Source organism: Zootoca vivipara, chromosome 8, assembly GCF_963506605.1.
Source record: "Zootoca vivipara chromosome 8, rZooViv1.1, whole genome shotgun sequence".
Classification (NCBI taxonomy): domain Eukaryota; kingdom Metazoa; phylum Chordata; class Lepidosauria; order Squamata; family Lacertidae; genus Zootoca; species Zootoca vivipara.
The window spans coordinates 81,201,992-81,221,793 of NC_083283.1; the positions used below are offsets into that span (position 1 = coordinate 81,201,992).

The 19,802-nt window shown below is 44.7% G+C and overlaps 1 protein-coding gene across 4 annotated transcripts in view; it reads left to right on the top strand.

The window, feature by feature from the left end:
• Window positions 1-19,802, top strand: part of DGKH (diacylglycerol kinase eta) — an 87,607-nt gene that overhangs the window by 50,548 nt on the left and 17,257 nt on the right. For 2 of the 4 annotated variants that reach the window (XM_060278066.1, XM_060278069.1), the window contains exons 9-21: window positions 2,762-2,924; window positions 3,849-3,957; window positions 4,110-4,249; window positions 5,109-5,196; window positions 5,776-5,861; window positions 6,639-6,735; window positions 9,542-9,818; window positions 10,888-11,004; window positions 11,574-11,705; window positions 15,224-15,341; window positions 16,247-16,357; window positions 16,500-16,596; window positions 17,263-17,370. In XM_060278066.1, coding sequence (XP_060134049.1) covers window positions 2,762-2,924; window positions 3,849-3,957; window positions 4,110-4,249; window positions 5,109-5,196; window positions 5,776-5,861; window positions 6,639-6,735; window positions 9,542-9,818; window positions 10,888-11,004; window positions 11,574-11,705; window positions 15,224-15,341; window positions 16,247-16,357; window positions 16,500-16,596; window positions 17,263-17,370 — 1,643 coding nt within the window. The remainder of the gene's footprint in view (window positions 1-2,761; window positions 2,925-3,848; window positions 3,958-4,109; window positions 4,250-5,108; window positions 5,197-5,775; window positions 5,862-6,638; window positions 6,736-9,541; window positions 9,819-10,887; window positions 11,005-11,573; window positions 11,706-15,223; window positions 15,342-16,246; window positions 16,358-16,499; window positions 16,597-17,262; window positions 17,371-19,802) is intronic. The other 2 variants (XM_060278067.1, XM_060278068.1) reach the window with 2 other exon arrangements.

The following is a 19,802-nucleotide window of genomic DNA, read 5'->3' on the forward strand; positions in this document are numbered from 1 at the left end:
CCGTTGTTCAGTCCCAGCTCCTGCCCACCTAGCAGTTCGAAAAGCACATCAAGTGGAAGCAGATAAATAGATACCGCTCCGGCGGGAAGGTAAACAGCGTTTCCGTGTGCTGCTCTGGTTCGCCAGAAGTGGCTTAGTCATGCTGGCCACATGTCTGTGGACAATCACTGGCTCCGTCGGCCTACAGAGCGAGATGAGCGTGCAACCCCAGAGTCATCCGCGACTGGAGTTAACGGTCAGGGGTACCCTAACTGGCAGGCTTTCAGTTCAAACAACAAATCTTAATATTTGCTAATTTTTTCAAACCTCTCATTCATTGGATGGGGAGCTGATTTTTCACGGAGTCCACCTGCTTTATTTTCATTCCCTCAGTCTGTTCTGGAGCACTGGAGGTTGAAGGGTGTGAGAAGATAGCACAGGAAACTTCAGGGGGAAAGAGAAATCTGTGAAAATCATTTCTCTTCCTCACTATTTAGTGGGCACATCATTCTGCAATTGGAAGAGCCTAATCTGGGTCCAAGCCAACCACTTACAAACTCAACACTACAGTACAATAAAAGCAACACAACAGACATGTCGTCTAAGAAGTGACCCCCAAGTTTACTTGGAAATAAACTCAATAGTGTTTAATTCTAAGTAAAATGTGCTCTTAGTGGACGAGCTGAATCTTGAAGAATGTGGGATGGCTGCCATTGGCCTTTGTGTAGTACATTGCAAATATATGCATCACCTATTACGTTTTGAAGGCTTCACAATGCAGATGTTTCCAGCAGATGTTCACTTTCTGTTTGTAATTATCATTTGAAATTGACAGCTAAATTAGCAGAAAGATCACCATTCTTATATTGTAAGAAAATGACTCCCATTGCTAGAGCTGCTGGCCTATTGGCACATTTCAGAACACGCGCAAATACCAAGTGGAACTATATATAATTCCTGACCCTTTTAGTGTCGTAATTTTTTTGGGGGGGGGGGGTATAATAGGATTCATGAGCACTTGGGATTTCATAGGACCATTATACACTTGGATTTGATCTTTCTTTCTTTAAATGGATTTTGGAATTTAGTCATGAACAGCTGAGCGTGTTGTATGTCCATTGGGACCTGAATGTGATTTTCATGGCAATAATGTCCATTAGCATGATTTAACGAGAGCTTTTTGCTCAGGTTGCTGAAGCTATTTCGATATTCACATTCTTTGGAAGCTTTAATGAAGGTTAGCAAAGGCTGTCCCCCCCCCCCCCAATCTCTGTGGCTGCTTTTTGGTGCCAAAAATGGCTATTTAGTAGTTGCCAGAGACTGGTATGGCTATATTTGTTTCCCAACATCCTTTGCTTTTTACTGGAAAGAAACCAGAAATAAAAATCTTCCTCCTGCCCCCCCCCCATTGATGAGTTTTTGTCGTGACCCAGATGACTTCTGAATTTAAAAACAACAAAAAAGGAGTTCTTAAAAAAAACACCAAACACCTTTCTAGTCTTAATCTGATATGCATCACCACCCAACTCAACAAAAGAGGTCCAAAATCAGTTGTCTATAGCAGAGATGTTCAACCTTTTTGGGTCCACGGTTACCTTGATCAACTACATTTTTTCTGCAGCACCCCTGTAGGGATCAGGAGCCCAGTTGTGGCACCCTTTGCCTGCAGAGCTGGCAGCCCCTCACCTCTTTTCAAACACCCTCGCTTGTGGAGTGTTCCCTCAGCCTCCTATCCTCTTCCCTCTCCTTAGGACAGCCTCTCCGGGCAGCCACCGCTGCTGCCCCTGGTCTCTGAGCTGACCCCCACCCCACCCCACGGAGAGGTGCCTCCTCACAGCGCCCCACAGAGGCCTTGGAAGCACCCCTGGCCAGCCCCAGAGGCACCATTCACCCCAGGGAGCTTGTAGCTAGGGCTGCTGCAACAAACAGTCAGCGCTGCCTTAAGCGCCCCTGTCGCCATGGTGTGCCGGATCTCTCCGGTGCCCTTCCACCCCGTTTCCCAGCGCGGTGGGCGGGTGGGCGGGCAGGCACAGCGCGATCTTTCCGGCGCCCTCCCGCCCCGTTTCCCAGCGCGGTGGGCAGGTGGGCGCCGCACGCAGCGGACCGGCCGGCCAGCGGGCGGGCGCAGCTCACAGCACCCTCCTGGCGGGCCGGCGCCATGGTGCCCTGCGCCACCGGGGGTCTACGTAGAGCCGGCCCTGCAAACAGTCGTGCAAGCCTTTGGGAGGCAAAGACTCAAGAGACCATTGGAGGCAAAGGGAAAGAAAGAGAGACAGAGGCTAGTGGTACCCGTGGCACCCCTGACCATCATTCAAGGCACCCCAGGGTGCCATGGCACACTGGTTGAAAACCACTGGTCTATAGGGAAGTCAGTTGTCTCCTGACTTCCTTATGTTGCTGCCACTGTCTGAACCCACCGCAAATCTGCAAGCTCTTCTTCCATACAAGAGAGAACAGAACAAAATGTTGCTGCTCTTGCCTCGCAGGTGCTTTGCAGAAGCGTTAGAGTCATTTACTTCTGTCTCACTTGTGGTTTTCACTTGTGCACTTACCCTGAACCCTTTAATCAGCTAATTCCCAACCCTCCTATTGGCTTTAATTAGTATGGGGACAATTAGACCTTTTCAAAGTCGAAGCTAAGTGAGAATTGGCTTTTTAGAGTGGATATTTGTTGTTTTGTTTTGTCCGCTAAAGCAGTAATTGGTGATCCTGTTGGAAAAATGGGAGTCACTTGGTTCCTTCAACCATATTTACATCATTTTATTCCTTACTTTGTTTACAGGATTCTGGAAAGCCACATGTCCACCATCTTGCGCCAGTCCACTGTTGGTTTTTGTCAATTCAAAGAGTGGAGACAATCAGGGTGTAAAATTTCTCCGACGATTCAAGCAGTCGCTAAATCCAGCTCAGGTGTTTGATCTAATGAATGGAGGGCCTCATTTAGGGTAATGAGTTTTGCTTTTCTACCTATTATTATTATTATTATTATTATTATTATTATTATTATTACCCTGCCCATCTGGCTGGGTTTCCACCACCACTCTGGGCGGCTTCCAGCAAATACCAAAATACACTGGGTCATTGCAAAATTGGTGCATTTAAATCAAACTTTATTCTGCTAGAGTTCACTATATCAGATTGTTGTATTATTGGAGAATTACAAAGCATGTAGTAGTTTCTTCTTCTGAGAAACATGCAGGATGCCTAGAGAAGTTACCAGACAAGAACTTTCTCCAAGGAACAGACTCTCCTTCCTTGGAGGTTTTTAAGCAGAGCTTGGATGACCACCTGTCATGGATGTTTGAGGCTTTCGCTCCCTGTTACAAGTTTGGCTTTGGTTTGCTAAATTACTTTGGGAGAGCTGTCTGGGCCATTTAGGTAGATAGCCACTGGCCCCCAATTTTAAGCAGGGGTGAGTGGGAATACAACCGGTTTCACTTGCAAAAAAGAAGAAGCAGAGGGGCTCTGTGCATATTTCACATCATTTTGAGGGGTTTGGCCTTGGAGCAGACCTCACTTTCATTGCAATAATGCTGCCACCGTATTTGGTTAGTACTTGTAGACCAAAAATGGTTTGTTTGGATCTGAATTCTTTTTTTAAAGCAACAAGTGATTTCCCATAAAATTTCCAGAAGGTTAGGCGTGATTGCCGGAAAATCAGTGGAAGACGAACAGATTTGCGATGGCTGTTTTTGTGGGCTTGAGTCCACGAAAACCTGCATTAATAACAAATAGTTAGTCTTTAGTGCTCTTGGTTGTTCCCCTCTTCTGAAAATCTGCATAATTTGCTATCAGCAGCTATCACTGTCATTGTTGTGAATGTTGTATCTCCTTGTGGGTTTGAACACAGACAATGCGTTCTCTTTCAGTCTACGATTATTTCAGAAGTTTGACAATTTCCGAATCCTAGTGTGTGGAGGAGACGGAAGTGTTGGCTGGGTGTTGTCTGAAATTGATAAACTCAACTTACACAAACAGGTGAGTATTTGTTTCTTCTTATTGAGTAGGAAAGAAAGAGTGAGGTGGGTTTTTAAGAAACTAGAAAACAAAACAAAAGTGAACAAAGACAAAACCCCACAAATATTGGTCTGTAAGTTGACTTTAAACAGAATATTTCTTATTTCATTTAGTGTCATTTGGGAGTGTTACCCCTGGGTACAGGAAATGACCTTGCCCGTGTCCTTGGCTGGGGAGGGTCTTGTGATGACGACACACAGCTTCCTCAAATTTTGGAAAAGTTGGAACGAGCTAGTACCAAAATGTTAGACAGGTAAGTAAGCGTCATTTTCATCTCCCCCACCCCAATTAATTTTATTCATAAGCAGTGCTGGATTTACATATAAGCTAAACAAGCTCTAGTTTAGGGCCCCACTCTCTTGGGGGGCACCCAAAAAAATTAAAGGAAAAAAAAACACCTGGATGTACATTTCCAAAATATAAGTTAAAAAACAAATAAAATAAAACCTACAGTGTTTTGTGTTGTGTAGGCTCCTATGATGTAAGTCATGGGCCCCGCCTGCTAGCCTGCTCCCTAAAATATCACTGGTTTGCTCATTTCTATATATAGGGTGCCTACATTCTGCATGTCCAAATGGCTTTAGATACCTGTTAGGTCCATAAATTACCATATAGCATATATTCAACACAAAAAACAGTGGCAATTTGTTGTTGAGAAAGGACAGCTGTAGAAATTGGAGTTCTTGGGAAAGTCCAGAAATAAACGATAAATTGCAAGAACTCAAGTGTACATATTTGGTACACTTTGACCTGCGAATCTTTGCTGATGAAGAATAGTCGAAACAGGGCCCTGTCCTGATTTCTACTGGAATTTACCTTTATTTGCCTTCAACATTGGGATTGATTTCCATTTAAACTCTGCATCGCATCAATAAAACCTTGTGAAGATTTATTTGAAATCCATCTTCTTTTGGCCTGAGTTCGAGAAAGGACAGCTGGACATATAAAGGGCCCCATTACTTCAGTAGCTTAGGGCCTCATCAAACCTACCTTTGAGTGACTATTTCTTTTTCTTCCAATGCGAATACAAATTGATTTTGCTGTGCGAATTTGGTCCTTTGCATGTTGTTTGATCACCTGGATATTGTTGTCTGATCACCACTTTTTTTCAGGTGGAGCATAATGTCTTACGAATTGAAACTGCCAACAAAGCAGTCTATTCTTCCTGTTACTCCGGAAGAGGAGTCTGAGGAATGTCAGGTGAATATAGGTTTTGGGATGCGATAGAATTGTAGAGCTTGAAAAAAATGAAATATAATTAACAAAGCAATCCTAGGCATGTCTGAATGGGACGCGGGTGGCGCTGTGGGTTAAACCCCTGAGCCTAGGGCTTGCTGATCAGAAGGTCGGCGGTTCGAATCCCTGTGATGGGGTGAGCTCCCATTGCTCGGTCCCAGCTCCTGCCCACCTAGCAGTTCGAAAGCACGTCAAAGTGCAAGTAGATAAATAGGTACCGCTACAGCGGGAAGGTAAACGGCATTTCCGTGTGCTGTTCTGGTTCGCCAGAAACGGCTTTGTCATGCTGGCCACATGACCTGGAAGCTGTACGCCGGCTCCCTCGGCCAATAACGCGAGATGAGCGCCACAACCCAGAGTCGTCCGCGACTGGACCTAGAGAGCGTTCTTAGGCTAAGAAAATCAATAACCGCAGATACATCTAGCATTACTGTATAGAAGGCAGCTTTGGTGGATGCAGAAAGGGATGTGCTTGTGTGAGATTTGTTTTTTACTTCAACACAATCATAGGTAGAATATGAATAATTATTTCTTAATGTTTAGATGTCTATGTATGAAGATTCAGTTGCTGCTCATCTGGCGAAGATCCTTGATTCTGATCAGCACTCGGTTGTCATATCATCGGCCAAGTAAGTTAAAAAAAAACCCTGCACGTCACAATATAGTGTAGAGCAGTTTTGTGTTCCATATTTTTTTAATATGCATGCAAGCCTGAACGTTTACTTGCGCACTCAAATTTGGACTTTTGCCCGATTCAGATGTTACATGCAAGGGCGCTGCAGGCTCGGGAGCAAAGTTATGGCTCAGCAACGCTTCAGGGCAGATGTGGAATTGTGATATTTCTGCTTGTGGCAGAGTGCTTGTACAACAATGCTTCACAACAAGCTGCGATGAACCTCGGCTGACAAAAGAATGTCAGACTCGTTAGAAATGTAAATGGTTAGGTCTACATGTCCCTTGGGCTTCAGTTGTGTACAGTTGTGGTTCCAGCATCACCTATCGATCTTGAATTTCACCTTTTCTGTATTCTCTTACACACACACACACTGCCAGAGTCCTAAGTCTCATGCTGCTACTGTGCAGGGAGAAGTGGCATTTGAGAAGGTGGCAGTGCCTGGAGTCTTCCTTGTGAAGACAAAGCAATCCCTTCTCTCCCTGCCTCCCCACCACAAGGGGTACGGCTGCAAGAAATATGGCAAGAAGATAAGGGAGCTGGAACCCAGATGCGCCTGGGCTGTGAAATCTCAGGGCCGTTGCTTGTGTGATAGAAAATGCATGGCTGTTGGACTCTAAATGGATGTTCGTTGGGAACAGTGAAACTATATTACTGCCTCAAACAGAATTGATATTCCAACATCATCCCCTTTCTCTTTGCCTTGTTGGTGTTTATGTCTCTCTCATAAAAGGATATTATGTGAAACTGTAAAAGGCTTTGTGGCTAAAATAGGAAAGAGCTGTGACAGACCCATGGAAAACGCAGAAGCTGATGCTATGGCCATTAAAGTAAGAATTAAGCTTTCCTTCCTTCAAAAAAACCCTCACTTCAAATGTATCGGTGTTCGAAATTTCCCAGTGTTAAGATTTGCTTCTTTGTATAAATTCTCAAAATGATTTTAGTAAAACACTTTTTAGTAAACTCTTGGAGTGAAGTCAAGAATTGGTTAAATCTGTATTGCATTTTAAATTGGTTTTAGTTTTGGTTTCCTAAGTTTCCTTGTGAAGTTCATTCGGAAGCCAGAGTAAACTTTTTTTATCCCGAGTTCTAAAATAGCTTTAATGAATACAGATGTTGTACAGTTTATTATGTCTGTGCCCTGGCTTTGGCTTCCTAGAATGCAATAATAATAATAATAATAATAATAATAATAATAATAATATGTCTTGAGATCCATATTCTTCATGACAGAAAATTTAGGAAGGGAAAGAGCAGGGAGCAGGAAATACCAAAGCTCCTACTAGGCCGCCTTTTGGGTGCCTTAGCAAAGTCCCTATATGGAGGGACCGGTTTCGTGGGGCAGGACAAGCTGGAGGCCACGCCGTCAAAGGGGACACTTGGTTACTCTTTGGGGCAGTGACAGAGAAGCTGAAATGTTGATCTGCTGGATGGGGGAGCCTGAAGACCAAACAGCTGTGTAGTCTAGACCTAGGCTTCTCTCCTAACTGAAGCCCAGCTTGCTGCCCAGCAAGGCTTCCCAATGGAGGTGGCCGCCATGAATCATTCAGACCTAAGTAATGAATGCCACACCAATTTCCCAGTGCTCGTTCTCATGTGAGAAGGTTTCGTTAACAGGAGGACCTTCCTTTAAACCAAGGGTGGCCTTTTCGAGCCTAAAGGATGCATTGAGGTTGAATCCTGGCAAGACAGAAGTACTGTTTGTGGGGGATAGGAGGCAGGCAGGTATGGAGGACTCCCTGGTCCTGAATGGGGTAACTGTGCCCCTGAAGGACCAGGTACGCAGCCTGGGAGTCATTTTGGACTCACAGCTGTCCATGGAGGTGCAGGTCAATTCTGTGTCCAGGGCAGCTGTCTATCAGCTCCATCTGGTATGCAGGCTGAGACCCTACCTGCCCGCGGACTGTCTCACCAGAGTGGTGCATGCTCTAGTTATCTCTCGCTTGGACTACTGCAATGCGCTCTACGTGGGGCTACCTCTGAAGGTGACCCGGAAACTACAACTAATCCAGAATGCTGCAGCTAGACTGGTGACTGGGAGCAGCCGCCGAGACCACATAACACCGGTCTTGAAATACCTGCATTGGCTCCCAGTTTCCAAGCACAATTCAAAGTGTTGGTGCTGACCTTTAAAGCCCTAAATGGCCTCGGCCCAGTATACCTGAAGGAGCGTCTCCACCTCCATTGTTCTGCCCGGACATTGTGGTCCAGTGCCGAGGGCCTTCTGGCAGTTCCCTTGCTGTGAGAAGCCAAGTTACAGGGAACCAGGCAGAGGGCCTTCTCGGTAGTGGCGCCCGCCCTGTGGAATGCCCCCCCCCGATGTCAAAGAGAAAAGCAACTACCAGACTTTTAGAGGACATCTGACAGCAGCCCTGTTTAGGGAAGCTTTTAATCTTTAAGAAATTAGTGTATTCTAATATTTCTGTTGGAAGCCACCCAGAGTGGCTGGGGAACCCAGCCAGATGGGCGGGGTATAAATAATATATTATTATTATTATTGTTATTGTTATTATTATATTGGGTCAGTTCTTCCAAGGGCCTTACGCCAGCACTCATATCACAACAGATGTACCCATACACAGAGACCCACACAGAAGCACACATGCACCATAAACAGTGTCCACACATACAGGGTGCCACATGCACACACGAACACTTCCCAGTCCTATCCATACTGGGTGACTATGTTCAGGAGTGGCTCCCGCATAAGGGTATTCCCCTCCCCCGACTCTAGATAGTTGGGTTTCCGGAGGGTTTCAGCAGTGGCTCCTGCGGCCACCATTGACGGCTGGTCAGTGTCCTCTGAGCAGCTCTGATGCTTCACCATTGGTCAGGAAACATCTTGGAGTCGGAGCCCTCTTTCTGGAGCACTCCAACCAATTCAAAATGGCGGTGGCTCGCTCGGTGATGCTGCAGAAGCCGATGGCATTGCTTCCAAAAAACATTGCTTTGAGGTGTCCCGTCCAAAGAAGATTGGCAAGTTAAACTAAATGGGCTATGCTGAAATGGCAAAATTGATGATAAAATTAAGAGGAAGAGACAGCAATGAATTTAAGGAATACAGTAGTGGAAGGTGTTTTTTGCATATATACAGAAGCAACGCATACAGGTTAATACATTAGAAGGGTTTTAAGTTTACTTGTAATTTTACAATGACTGGCTAATAGGTGATTTAAATATGTTATAAATTTAACAATGGACATGCAGCATGTTGACAAATAATGGAACCAGGAAAGGGATTAGAGCAGGCACCCCCAACCTGCGGCTCTCCAGATGTTTTGGCCTACAACTCCCATGATCCCTAGCTAACAAGACCAGTGGTCAGGGATGATGGGAATTGTAGTCCAAAACATCTGGAGGGCCGAAGATTAGAGGGAATTCAATTTGTTTTGTTTTTGTATTGTTGTTGTTTTTTATTTTTGTTAGTGTTGGAAAATCAATAAAACATGTTTTTAAAACCCCCCCAAAAACATTGCTTTAAAAATGAGAAAACTGTAGTAAAATCATTGCCATTTGCCAGGGTGCTGGTGGGCTGCTTTATTGTCAAAACAATTGCTTAGTGTTTATTTAGCCTTACGTATGAATGTGCATTTCTTTTTGTGTATATTTCCTTCCGTTTGTCTGTGATGTTGTTAGTGTTCCGAGCTGAACGAGAAGCTCAACCTGTTGCTTCAGGCTCTTCACGCTGAAGCCCAGGTTGCCCCTGTGTTGCCACGAAGCACTTCCCCCATTGCGGAGGAAGCAGCTGAAGAGTCATCAAGCGAAGAGTCTCTGTCTGATGCCAAGGAGCCGCTGACAGAGAGCAACAGAACATCGGTCCCACACCAGATCTTCAAGCCACGAGAACAGCTCATGCTCAGAGCAAATAGCCTGAAGAAGGCTCTAAGGCAAATTATTGAGCAAGCAGAAAAAGGTGTGCTTCTGGAAGACAATCTTGCTTATTAACTTTACTTACGGCACTTTCTGGTTCATTTTTTTAAAAATCCCACTTACTACAAAGCTAACTACTTGTATATTTGATTTTTTGTTGTTGCACATCCTATATAATAAAGTGCAAGTGTCTCTGCGTCCAGATTCCCTGTGTCCCTGTGTCCGCGCTACTGCGCATGTGCCCCACGGACACAGGGATTGGATGCAGAGACTGCATGCACAAACAAGGACAGGTCCCGGGGTTCGGAGAAGCGCTGCGCAAGCGCTTCTCCGAACCCCAGGATGTTCTAGCGCCTGTTTACTTAACGGGCTGAATTACACTAGTAACATGAATAAAGTATCAAAACAGAATAAGGAGGGAGTACTCAGGTCTCGGGTACATGGCAAACTACTACAGTGGTCCCTCGACTTATGAATTTAATCCGTTCCGAATGCACATTCGTAGGTCGAAAAGTTTGTAAGTCAAAAAAGCGGTTTCCCATAGGAATGCATTGGAAACAGAAAAATTCGTAAGTCGAGTAAACCGTATCTAAAATTCGTAAGTCGCGAAAACCCCATCTAAACCGCAACGGTTTTCCTTTCGGATGTCGAAAAAATGTAAGCGTGCGGCCATTTTTCCCCATTCGTAACTCAGAATTTCGTAAGTCGAGTAGTTCGTAAGTCGAGGGGCCACTGTATTTAGTCGCAAATGCCTCTTCTTTGGGAAACATGTTTGAGAGGGTGGTGGCAGTCCAGCTGCAGAAACTACAGGAGGAAACTATGGGAGATGCCTTCTGAAAATTTAATAGTGCTTTGCTTATCTTTCTTTTACCAAAAGGGAGTACAATAATAACAGTAAATGCACATGAAAAGAATGCACAAATTTCTCATTGTATTTTCCAGTAAAAACCAAATGTGTAAATCCACCCTAACATTCAGGAGATATTCTGAGGAGTCTAGCAGTACATTTTCTTTATATTTTTTACTTGCATAGTTAACTCTTATTTAGTGCTACATGGTAGATTTCAGAAATTTGAATAATAACATTGACACATACTTACCTGCTGTTATAGTTGTAGATGAACAGAATGCCCATTCAGAAGTGCAAATAAATCAGTCATCGATGAAGTATAGTAAGGAATTGGATGAATCTAAAGAGGAAGATACAAAGGAATCTGAAGCTCACTCAAGTAAGTAGCCCCAAAATAGTCATTGCTTAAGGATTCTAAATAAGTCTGCAATGAATCTTTTTCAGTAAGGCTTACACAAGGAGAGAAGCTCATGCCTATATTCCATACTTTTGTCCAAGCTCTGTTTGTTATTTCTCTTTTTATCTTTTTATCTTAGCTCAAGTATGTGCATGAACCTCCTAGACTCTAGGGTCTTGTATAGAGGAGCTCCTTCGCTCAGGCTCCTTCCATCTCATTTATCAGCTGGAACCTTCAGTGGGATAAACCAATTGCTATTCACCCCCTTGCTTTCCTTCCTGCCTTTCCCCCACTGCCCATTTATTTAAACCTCAACAAACAATACACAGGGCAGTGATAGAGAAGCAAAATGCAAAGCCGCGCAAAAATATACCACCAGGGGCGATTGCTCCACAATAAGGAGTATAAACAAGCAAACTAATAAATCACAGGCGTAGTCTTTTTTCTAATAAAGAAAATGTACACTTATGGCTTATTTATTCGTTTCATAGGCAAAAGGCTCGATTTATTTCTACTTAGGGATATGTATATATTTCTGTCTCTCTGAATAGTTAAAACTGCCCCCAAATCTCCAGTTGGACGGAGAAGTCGCATTCCTTCACATGCAAGTTCTTTTTCAGCAACAACCGGCACGGCCAGCAAAGAAAACCTTCCAGTGCTGAACACCAGGATAATTTGCCCAGGTAACAAGGATTTTAAAATCCTCTAGTCCATTGCCTTGAGTTTCCCAAAATATACCAGTGTAGTTTTTCTAAGGACCTGTCAAAAGAAGCTCGGTTCGTTTTAACATCTTTCTTCCATTTTTAAAAGAGCTTACACATTGCTTGAGCCTGTGACTTCAAGCGATGACTATGAGGTATTGATGTTCGCCTGGAGTCTTAGAACAATAGAATCATAGAACTGTAGAGTTGGAAGCGACCCAAAGGTCTTCTCGTCCAACCCTCTGCAATGCAGAAATCTCAGCTAGAGCATCCCTGACAGATGGCCATCGAACCTCTGCTTAAAAACCTCTAAGGAATAATAATAATAATAATATAATAATAATTTATTATTTATACCCCGCCCATCTGGCCGGGTTCCCCCAGCCACTCTGGGTGGCTTCCAACAAAACATTAAAATACAGAAATCCATCAAACATTAAAAGCTTCCCTAAACAGGGCTGCCTTGAGATGCCTTCTAAAGGTCTGGTAATTGTTGTTCTCTTTGACCTCTGGTGGGAGGGCATTCCACAGGGTGGGTGCCACTACCGAGAAGGCCCTCTGCCTGGTTCCCTGTAACTTGGCTTCTCGTAGCGAGGGAACCGCCAGAAGGCCCTCGGCGCTGGACCTCAGTGTCCGGGCAGAACGATGGGGGAGGAGACGCTCCTTCAGGTATACTGGACAGAGGCCGTTTAGGGCTTTAAAGGTCAGCACCAACACTTTGAATTGTGCTCGGAAACGTACTGGGAGCCAATGTAGGTCTTTCAGGACCGGTGTTATGTGGTCTTGGCGGCCGCTCCCAGTCACCAGTCTAGCTGCTGCATTCTGGGTTAGTTGTAGTTTCCAGGTCACCTTCAAAGGTAGCCCCACGTAGAGCGCATTGCAGTAGTCCAAGCGAGAGATAACTAGAGCATGCACCACTCTGGCGAGACAGTCCGCGGGCAGGTAGGGTCTCAGCCTGCGTACCAGGTGGAGCTGATAAACAGCTGCTCTGGAGGAAGGAGATTCCACAACCTCCTGAGGGAGTCCGTTCCGTCTGTATTGTCTAGTATTTTAAAAGAGATTCTGTCCATATTTTGAATCCTTAAACGATTTGACACTTTGTAAATGTGCTATGTGTTTACAGTTGGTAAATTATACAACCCTTCAGCTGATATTGTTACCCTACAAAAGAGGGTGGAATACACCCAGGCTTCAATATGACTGATATTTACATTTCTAAATGGTTTGTGTCCACTGTAAGGAAGCGGCAGACATGAAAAATGTTTTGGCACATCCCCAGGCACAAAGGGGCTACATGTTTTTGAATAAACAGCAAAATCAGCTCACTCAAAAAAATATTCATGTTCTCATATCCGAGGGCTTCTTCAGGCACTATGCGGTTCCTGGAAGTGCTGACTTTGGGCTCATTTGCTCCCTTCCCCTTCTCCCCCCATAAGTCGGAGATTCCATGTCTTCTTTCCTGATAAGAGAGAATTAGGGTCAGGGAGACATTATACCATATTTGTTTAAGTGTACAATTTCTCCTTTGCCATCTATGGAGTGGCAGCCATTTAAGAGACAGGCCCACACTTAGTTACATCTTTAGTAGTTCCTGTTGCTAAGTAACCGAGGAAGCCTTAGAAAGATGAGGCCTCTTTGGATGCAACACTAACCCATAGTTTAATGGTTCATTTCCTGAACCTGTTTGAGCCTCAGGCTGTTGTGTCGTCCCCCTCTCACTTTTCCGGCACCAGAGAAAGAGATCAGAATAGTTATTTTGGTTAGTAATTAATCAGAGTACCCTATTTTGTCCAAATTAAAGGAAACAGGATAGATTAAACTATAGTCAGCTCAAACATTAGATTAAACTATAGTCAGCTTAAACAAACCAGGACCAAGGCATGATTAATGATTCCGGATTGTTCAGTAACTATAATTTAAACCAGCCAGAGTTCCCTGAGTTTGAACGTAACAAGGAACCCAGGTTGGTTTACAGCTGGAAGAGAATGATTTTCTCCTCTGCTGCATGCGAGGAGTGAGGAGGGATAGCACACAAGCCTGATGCTTGGAAATGTAAATATCCTGATATTTCCCACTGAGGATGAGTTCTGTGTACAAAGCCAAAATTTCATCCAATAGCAGGTGTTGACGTATCACACAATCCCAGTAATGTGAAGTGTACTTTAGTCTAACTGGAATCCGTGAGAGTTCTGTGCACAGCAAAGGACTTGAGGGTTTGATTTTAATAATAATAATAATAATAATAATAATAATAATAATAATAATAATAACAACTTTTTATTTATACCCCGCCCTCCCCAGTCAAAACCGGGCTCAGGGCGGCTAACACCAATAAAATTACAATAAGACATAAAAGAAAAGAAAACAATGAATTAAAATACAGATAAAAATACCATATTAAAATTTAAAATGCAGCCTCATTTTAAGTAGTCCATAAATCAAAACCATGAGGGAGGATTTTGATGGTAATTACGAACAGGTATCCCTGGGTTGGCACCTCAGGTGCTATAGGCCATAGTATAGGCTAATTTAAATATTCTATGGTGTGGTTCAGATTACAGCCAGGCACTCTTGCATCTAATATTTTTGTTTTTTAAAAACAGTAAAATTGAATGCAGCAATGCATTTTGCTCTATTGTTGTTTTTGTATTGTTTTTCTCTATCGTAAGCTTTCAGTGTCTAAATTTTATCTTGATGAGACATAGACAAACAGTTTTAATTATCTCACTGATTGGCTTCAAGCTGACTTTTTTATTTTATTTTTTGCTCCCTCTGGGTTATAGTTCTCAATTCAGATTTTCCATTCTTTCACATTATATTCCTTCAGTAGCACCTTAAAGACCAACTAAGTTTTTATTTTGGTATGAGCTTTCGTGTGCATGCACACTTCTTCAGATACCTGAAGAATATCAGATACCTTCAGATATCAGAATATCAGATACCTTCAGGTATCTGAAGAAGTGTGCATGCACACGAAAGCTCATACCAAAATAAAAACTTAGTTGGTCTTTAAGGTGCTACTGAAGGAATTTTTTTTATTTTGCTTCGACTCAGACCAACACGGCTACCTACCTGTAATTATATTCCTTGTTTATCAGAGTCCTGACACTCTCTCAAATCACTTTGTTCTGACTGGTTTGATTCTTTGATATTTCTGTATAACAGAAAGGAAACGGTGAAATGATGGCCCAGAGTGGTTGGGGGTGGAAAAATAGCGGGGGTTGGTATAGTTTTGCTGCTCCCCATCCTGCACGGGTCCCATTTCTCCCCAGGTCCTATTACTTTCAGTGTTTCCAGTAGAAAAATGGACACCCTGAAAAGCATTCAAAACTAACACAACCTCATATGAAATATTTTCACTTTTAGAATTGGTGAAATGCTTTTCAGGGTAATGTTTTAGATACCCACTTCTCCTCCCCACCCCAAAATGTTTTCTAAAAGCTAGGATAAAACTACAGTATTGAGTGATTGTAGTATGCATTTTCTCCTTTTCCCATCAGGTCTAAGAGCAGGCCTGGCAGCCTCTATTGCAGGGAGTTCTATTATCAGCAAAATGTTACTAGCCAACATTGATCCGTTTGGTGCTACACCGTTCATTGATCCTGATCCAGAATCACTGTAAGAAGAAAAATATGTTTTGCTTAATCCTTATAGTTTTCTGTTTCACATTTCCTTGGCAATCTTATTTCTTTCTCTATACCAAATTAATATCCGGAAAGTCTTGCAGCAGACAAAGGAAAGTTTGAGTGGTTTTAATGGATTCAAAAGTCCAAAACTCTTAAGTGAAAAATGGTTTCTTAAAAATAAAAACACCAGACCTACACAATTGTGGTTCCCAAATGAGGTCAGTAGGCAGTCAGCTGTTCTATCTTCACATTGTCCTAGGAAGACCTGATAAGCGATGTGCTACATCCCTTGAGTTAGAACTTTCCCTTGTTCCTCCTTCACACACCTTACTCCGAAAACAGTTTTAAGAGCAAGGGGGGAGACAGGATTAACAAGAGCAGTAGGTCTCCTCAAGTTGTGCAGCCATTCACGCTCTTGTTTTTCTCCTTTCCCCTCAAGAAAGGAATGGAAGGGGTTGGCCATGGAGGGACAAAAAACGAGAATCTTCGCATCTGTTCCGTGAGCAGTTGTGTAAATCAAAACACCTTCATGGTGGGCTGGCCCAACTCTGCAGCACCTCTGCCGTCATGGGGGATTGCAGGGGGCAGGGGGACAATCAGGTCCCCCACCTTATGCAAGAAGATGTATTTTCCAGTGGCAGAAACCCAAGGTATTCTTCTCGAAAGATGAAGAAGGAGGAATGGCCAAATATTTATGTAACACAATTTTGTTGCTGTCTCATGGTGTGTGTGTGTGTGTGAGGGGGTGGGGAGAGCGAGAGCGAGAGAGAAATGTGGGTAATTAGTGTAGAATCAGTTGAAAAACTATAAATGTGTCATTGTATACTTGCACATACAGTTGTTGCAATCGACCTTCGCTATGGTAAGGTTATAATACATTTGCACATTTGTCTACAGGGAAGGATATTCAGAGAAGTGTGTCATGAACAATTACTTTGGCATTGGATTAGATGCAAAGATTTCATTAGAATTTAATAATAAACGAGAAGAACACCCTGAAAAATGCAGGTAATTGAGTCAGAACCCAGATTTTAAATAGAAATATTTTCTGCAAACATGTATAATATCTTTTTTTTAAAAAAAATAATTGCATCTTAACAGTGGTTAGTGTGTGAACTATACGCCTCGGCATGACCATTTTTTCTTTTAGAAGCAGGACAAAGAACATGATGTGGTATGGTGTACTTGGTACTAAAGAATTACTGCAACGTACCTACAAGAACTTAGAACAAAAAGTTCAGCTTGAGGTAATATTTATATATCCCTAACTGCATCCCTGTCAGAGGCGGGCTGCAGGAATAGAACATTCCCTCCCCTTCCCCAATCGCAACAGGCCAGTCCCTTCATACTTGTTTTATTTATTTATCCATTTCATTAAAAAATTACACCTTTTGATTGTAAAAAAAAAGCACTCAAAGCAATTTTTTTAAAAAAAGATTAAATCGTAAATTCAGGGAAAATTCACAATACACCAGAACATACAAGAAGTTAAAATACTAAAACAGATTAAAATTCACACCAGCGTTTCTAAGTGTATAGGTATCCTTGCCTACCCAGGCACCCAAAACAATACAGGGAGGGGGCCTGCATGATTTCAACAGGCGGGGAGTTCCAAAGTGCATCCGCTGCCCCACTAAACGGTTTAATGGGTATAGAACAGGCACCCCCAAACTGCGTCCCTCCAGATGTTTTGGCCTACAACTCCCATGATCCCTAGCTAACAGGACCAGTGGTCGGGGAAGATGGGAATTGTAGTCCAAAACATCTGGAGGGCCGAAGTTTGGGGATGCCTGGTATAGAAAATCTGTGCTACGTAAACTAAATGACCTTTAGGTCCAATATGTGATTAAAGGATATAGCAAATTATTTCAGTGATCATTTATACAGTTGTTGTTGTTTTTTTTGCATTGCAGTGTGATGGGCAATACATCCCCCTCCCGAGTCTTCAAGGCATAGCTGTTTTGAATATCCCAAGCTACGCTGGTGGGACTAATTTCTGGGGCGGAACCAAGGAGGATGATGTAAGCAGGGTGAGGGGGGTTGTTTCTACAAGTGTTTTTGCCGCCAATGTCCTGTGAAGCAGAATTTCTGCTGGTTTTATTGACAGTGTAAGGGTGTGGTTGCGGCTACTCTTGAGTAAGGACGCCCAAGTCCGTACTTGCACAAATACTATGCACAAGGTTTTATTGTGCATAGTATTTACAGTGCAGAGATAGCAGAAAACATGACCTCCTAGTCCAGGGGTCCCCAGACTTACCGAGCGGCGGGCCGGTGCCCGCCGCGCCGCCCGCGCGGTGGGCCGGACGGCAGGGGAGTGCGCGCGCAGCGGGCCGGAGGGCGGGGGAGTGCGCGCCCGTGCGCATGCGCACACGCACACGGGCGGGAAAAAAATTGCCGAAAATCGCTTGTGCGCATGCGTATGGGCCTCCCCCGACCCGGAAGTGCACCAGAAATGACCTCTTCCGGGTCGGGAGAGGCCTGTACGCATGCGCACAAAGGATTTTCGGTGATTTTTTGCCGATTTTTTAGATTGTCGCTGCGCCGCGCGCCGTGAGAGCGGGCGGCGGCAGCGGGCGGCGGGGGTCGTCGCGGGCCGGATTGGAAGGCCGATTGGGCCGCATCCGGCCCGGGGGCCGTAGTTTGGGGACCCCTGTCCTAGTCACTCACAGAATCTGGGAGTGGACGCTTCCTGTTGCATGACCAACATAAGAGCTTGGGCACCCCGAAATGCCCCCTCCCGACCTTACGTTTAGTGGCGCGCCTCAATTCGGGCACCAGAAGGGGCTGCCTGTTCCCCTCCACCTCTTGGTCAAGGCGGCGCAAAGGCTCTCCAACATCACTGAGCCTTGCCTCCTCCTCCATACCACTAACTTCCTCATTCCCCCCAGCTGACCCACTGCTGCTGCTCTCACTGGGCGAAGAGCCGGTCAACAGGATGGTGGGGGGAAATTCCCTGTAGGAAGGTCCCCTGACAGAGAGTATGTTCAGGTTTGAAATCTTTTGCTTTTAAAATGCCTAAAAAGGTAAAGGTAAAGGGACCCCTGACCATTAGGTCCAGTCGTGACCGACTCTGGGGTTGCGCGCTCATCTCGCATTATTGGCCGAGGGAGCCGGCATACAGCTTCCAGGTCATGTGGCCAGCATGACAAAGCCGCTTCTGGCGAACCAGAGCAGCACATGGAAACGCCGTTTACCTTCCCGCTGTAGTGGTTCCTATTTATCTACTTGCATTTTGACGTGCTTTCGAACTGCTAGGTTGGCAGGAGCTGGGACCAAGCAACGGGAGCTCACCCCGTCACAGGGATTTGAACCACCGACCTTCTGATCAGCAAGCCCTAGGCTCAGTGGTTTAACCACAGTGCCACCTGGGTCCCTTTAAAATTCCTACATATTTGTTATTTCTTCATACAGGGTATGTGCATAAAATAGTAAGGCTTTCGTCATGCTGCAGTTCATCAACCCCAGCGTGATGACAAAATGACAGGGAACAGACCCGTTCAGAGTAGGGTTGTTTAATTTCCAAGTAAAGGGTCTGCTGGTTTCTCCTTAAGGTTTCCAGACTCAAGAGAGAGCAGGGCAATTAAAGGCACAGAAGTCCTGTCCTCTATTGAGTCTGGCAACCCTAGTTCAGAGAGAAGGCAGCTGGGTACGCTTGCCCTGGGCCTCGGAGGTCAAAGTTGGCTAGGGGGGCTCTGACAGGGGTCTGCTGGCCTTGGCACGCCGAGAACGCCCCATGTCTCTCAGCTGACTTGGAGACTTAATGGGCAAAACACCCATGATTGTCCGTATGAACAGCAAGTCTTCAATATTCCAGTCTGGACTTGCGTTGCTGCGTACAACCGTGTAGCATCAGACGGGGGGGCAACTTGAATAAACTATGGAGGGGGGGCAGGTAAGCCCCTCCCCACATAATCAATTACATGACATGGTGTGTGTGGGGGGCCCCCCCGAGGAGTTGGCTCCTATGGCATCAGATCAGATTAAGGGTCAGTGTCGGCAATGTGGGGCAACTGATGGACAAGTCTCCTGCCTCACACCCAAAGAAGCTCCTTATGGGCCTGGCAGGCAGGCAAGTGGGGAAGCAAGTGGGGAAGCAGCCCAGGTGAGCAGCTGAATGATGGTGAAGTGCCCCCACCGCATTTTTAAAAAGGGTGTGGCTTGGGGAAGCTGTGGGGGAGATAGGCGAGGGGACAGGCAAGGTGTAAAGAAAGCAGGAAGGCTTGGTCAGGTGTAAAGGGAGGAGGGCTTGGCCAGATGTGGGGAAAGGGATTGGTGGGTAGGCCGGGTTGGCGAACAGGAGCGTGGCAGCCCCTAAGTGCCTAATATAAACGCTGTTAGAACTTTTACTGTTTTAAAATTTAAAAAGTTACAAAATATATAACAGTAGGGTTCTTTCAGCCACAGGAAAACTGGGCGAAGGGGCTGCCCCAACTGTTGATGGTCAGGAATCATG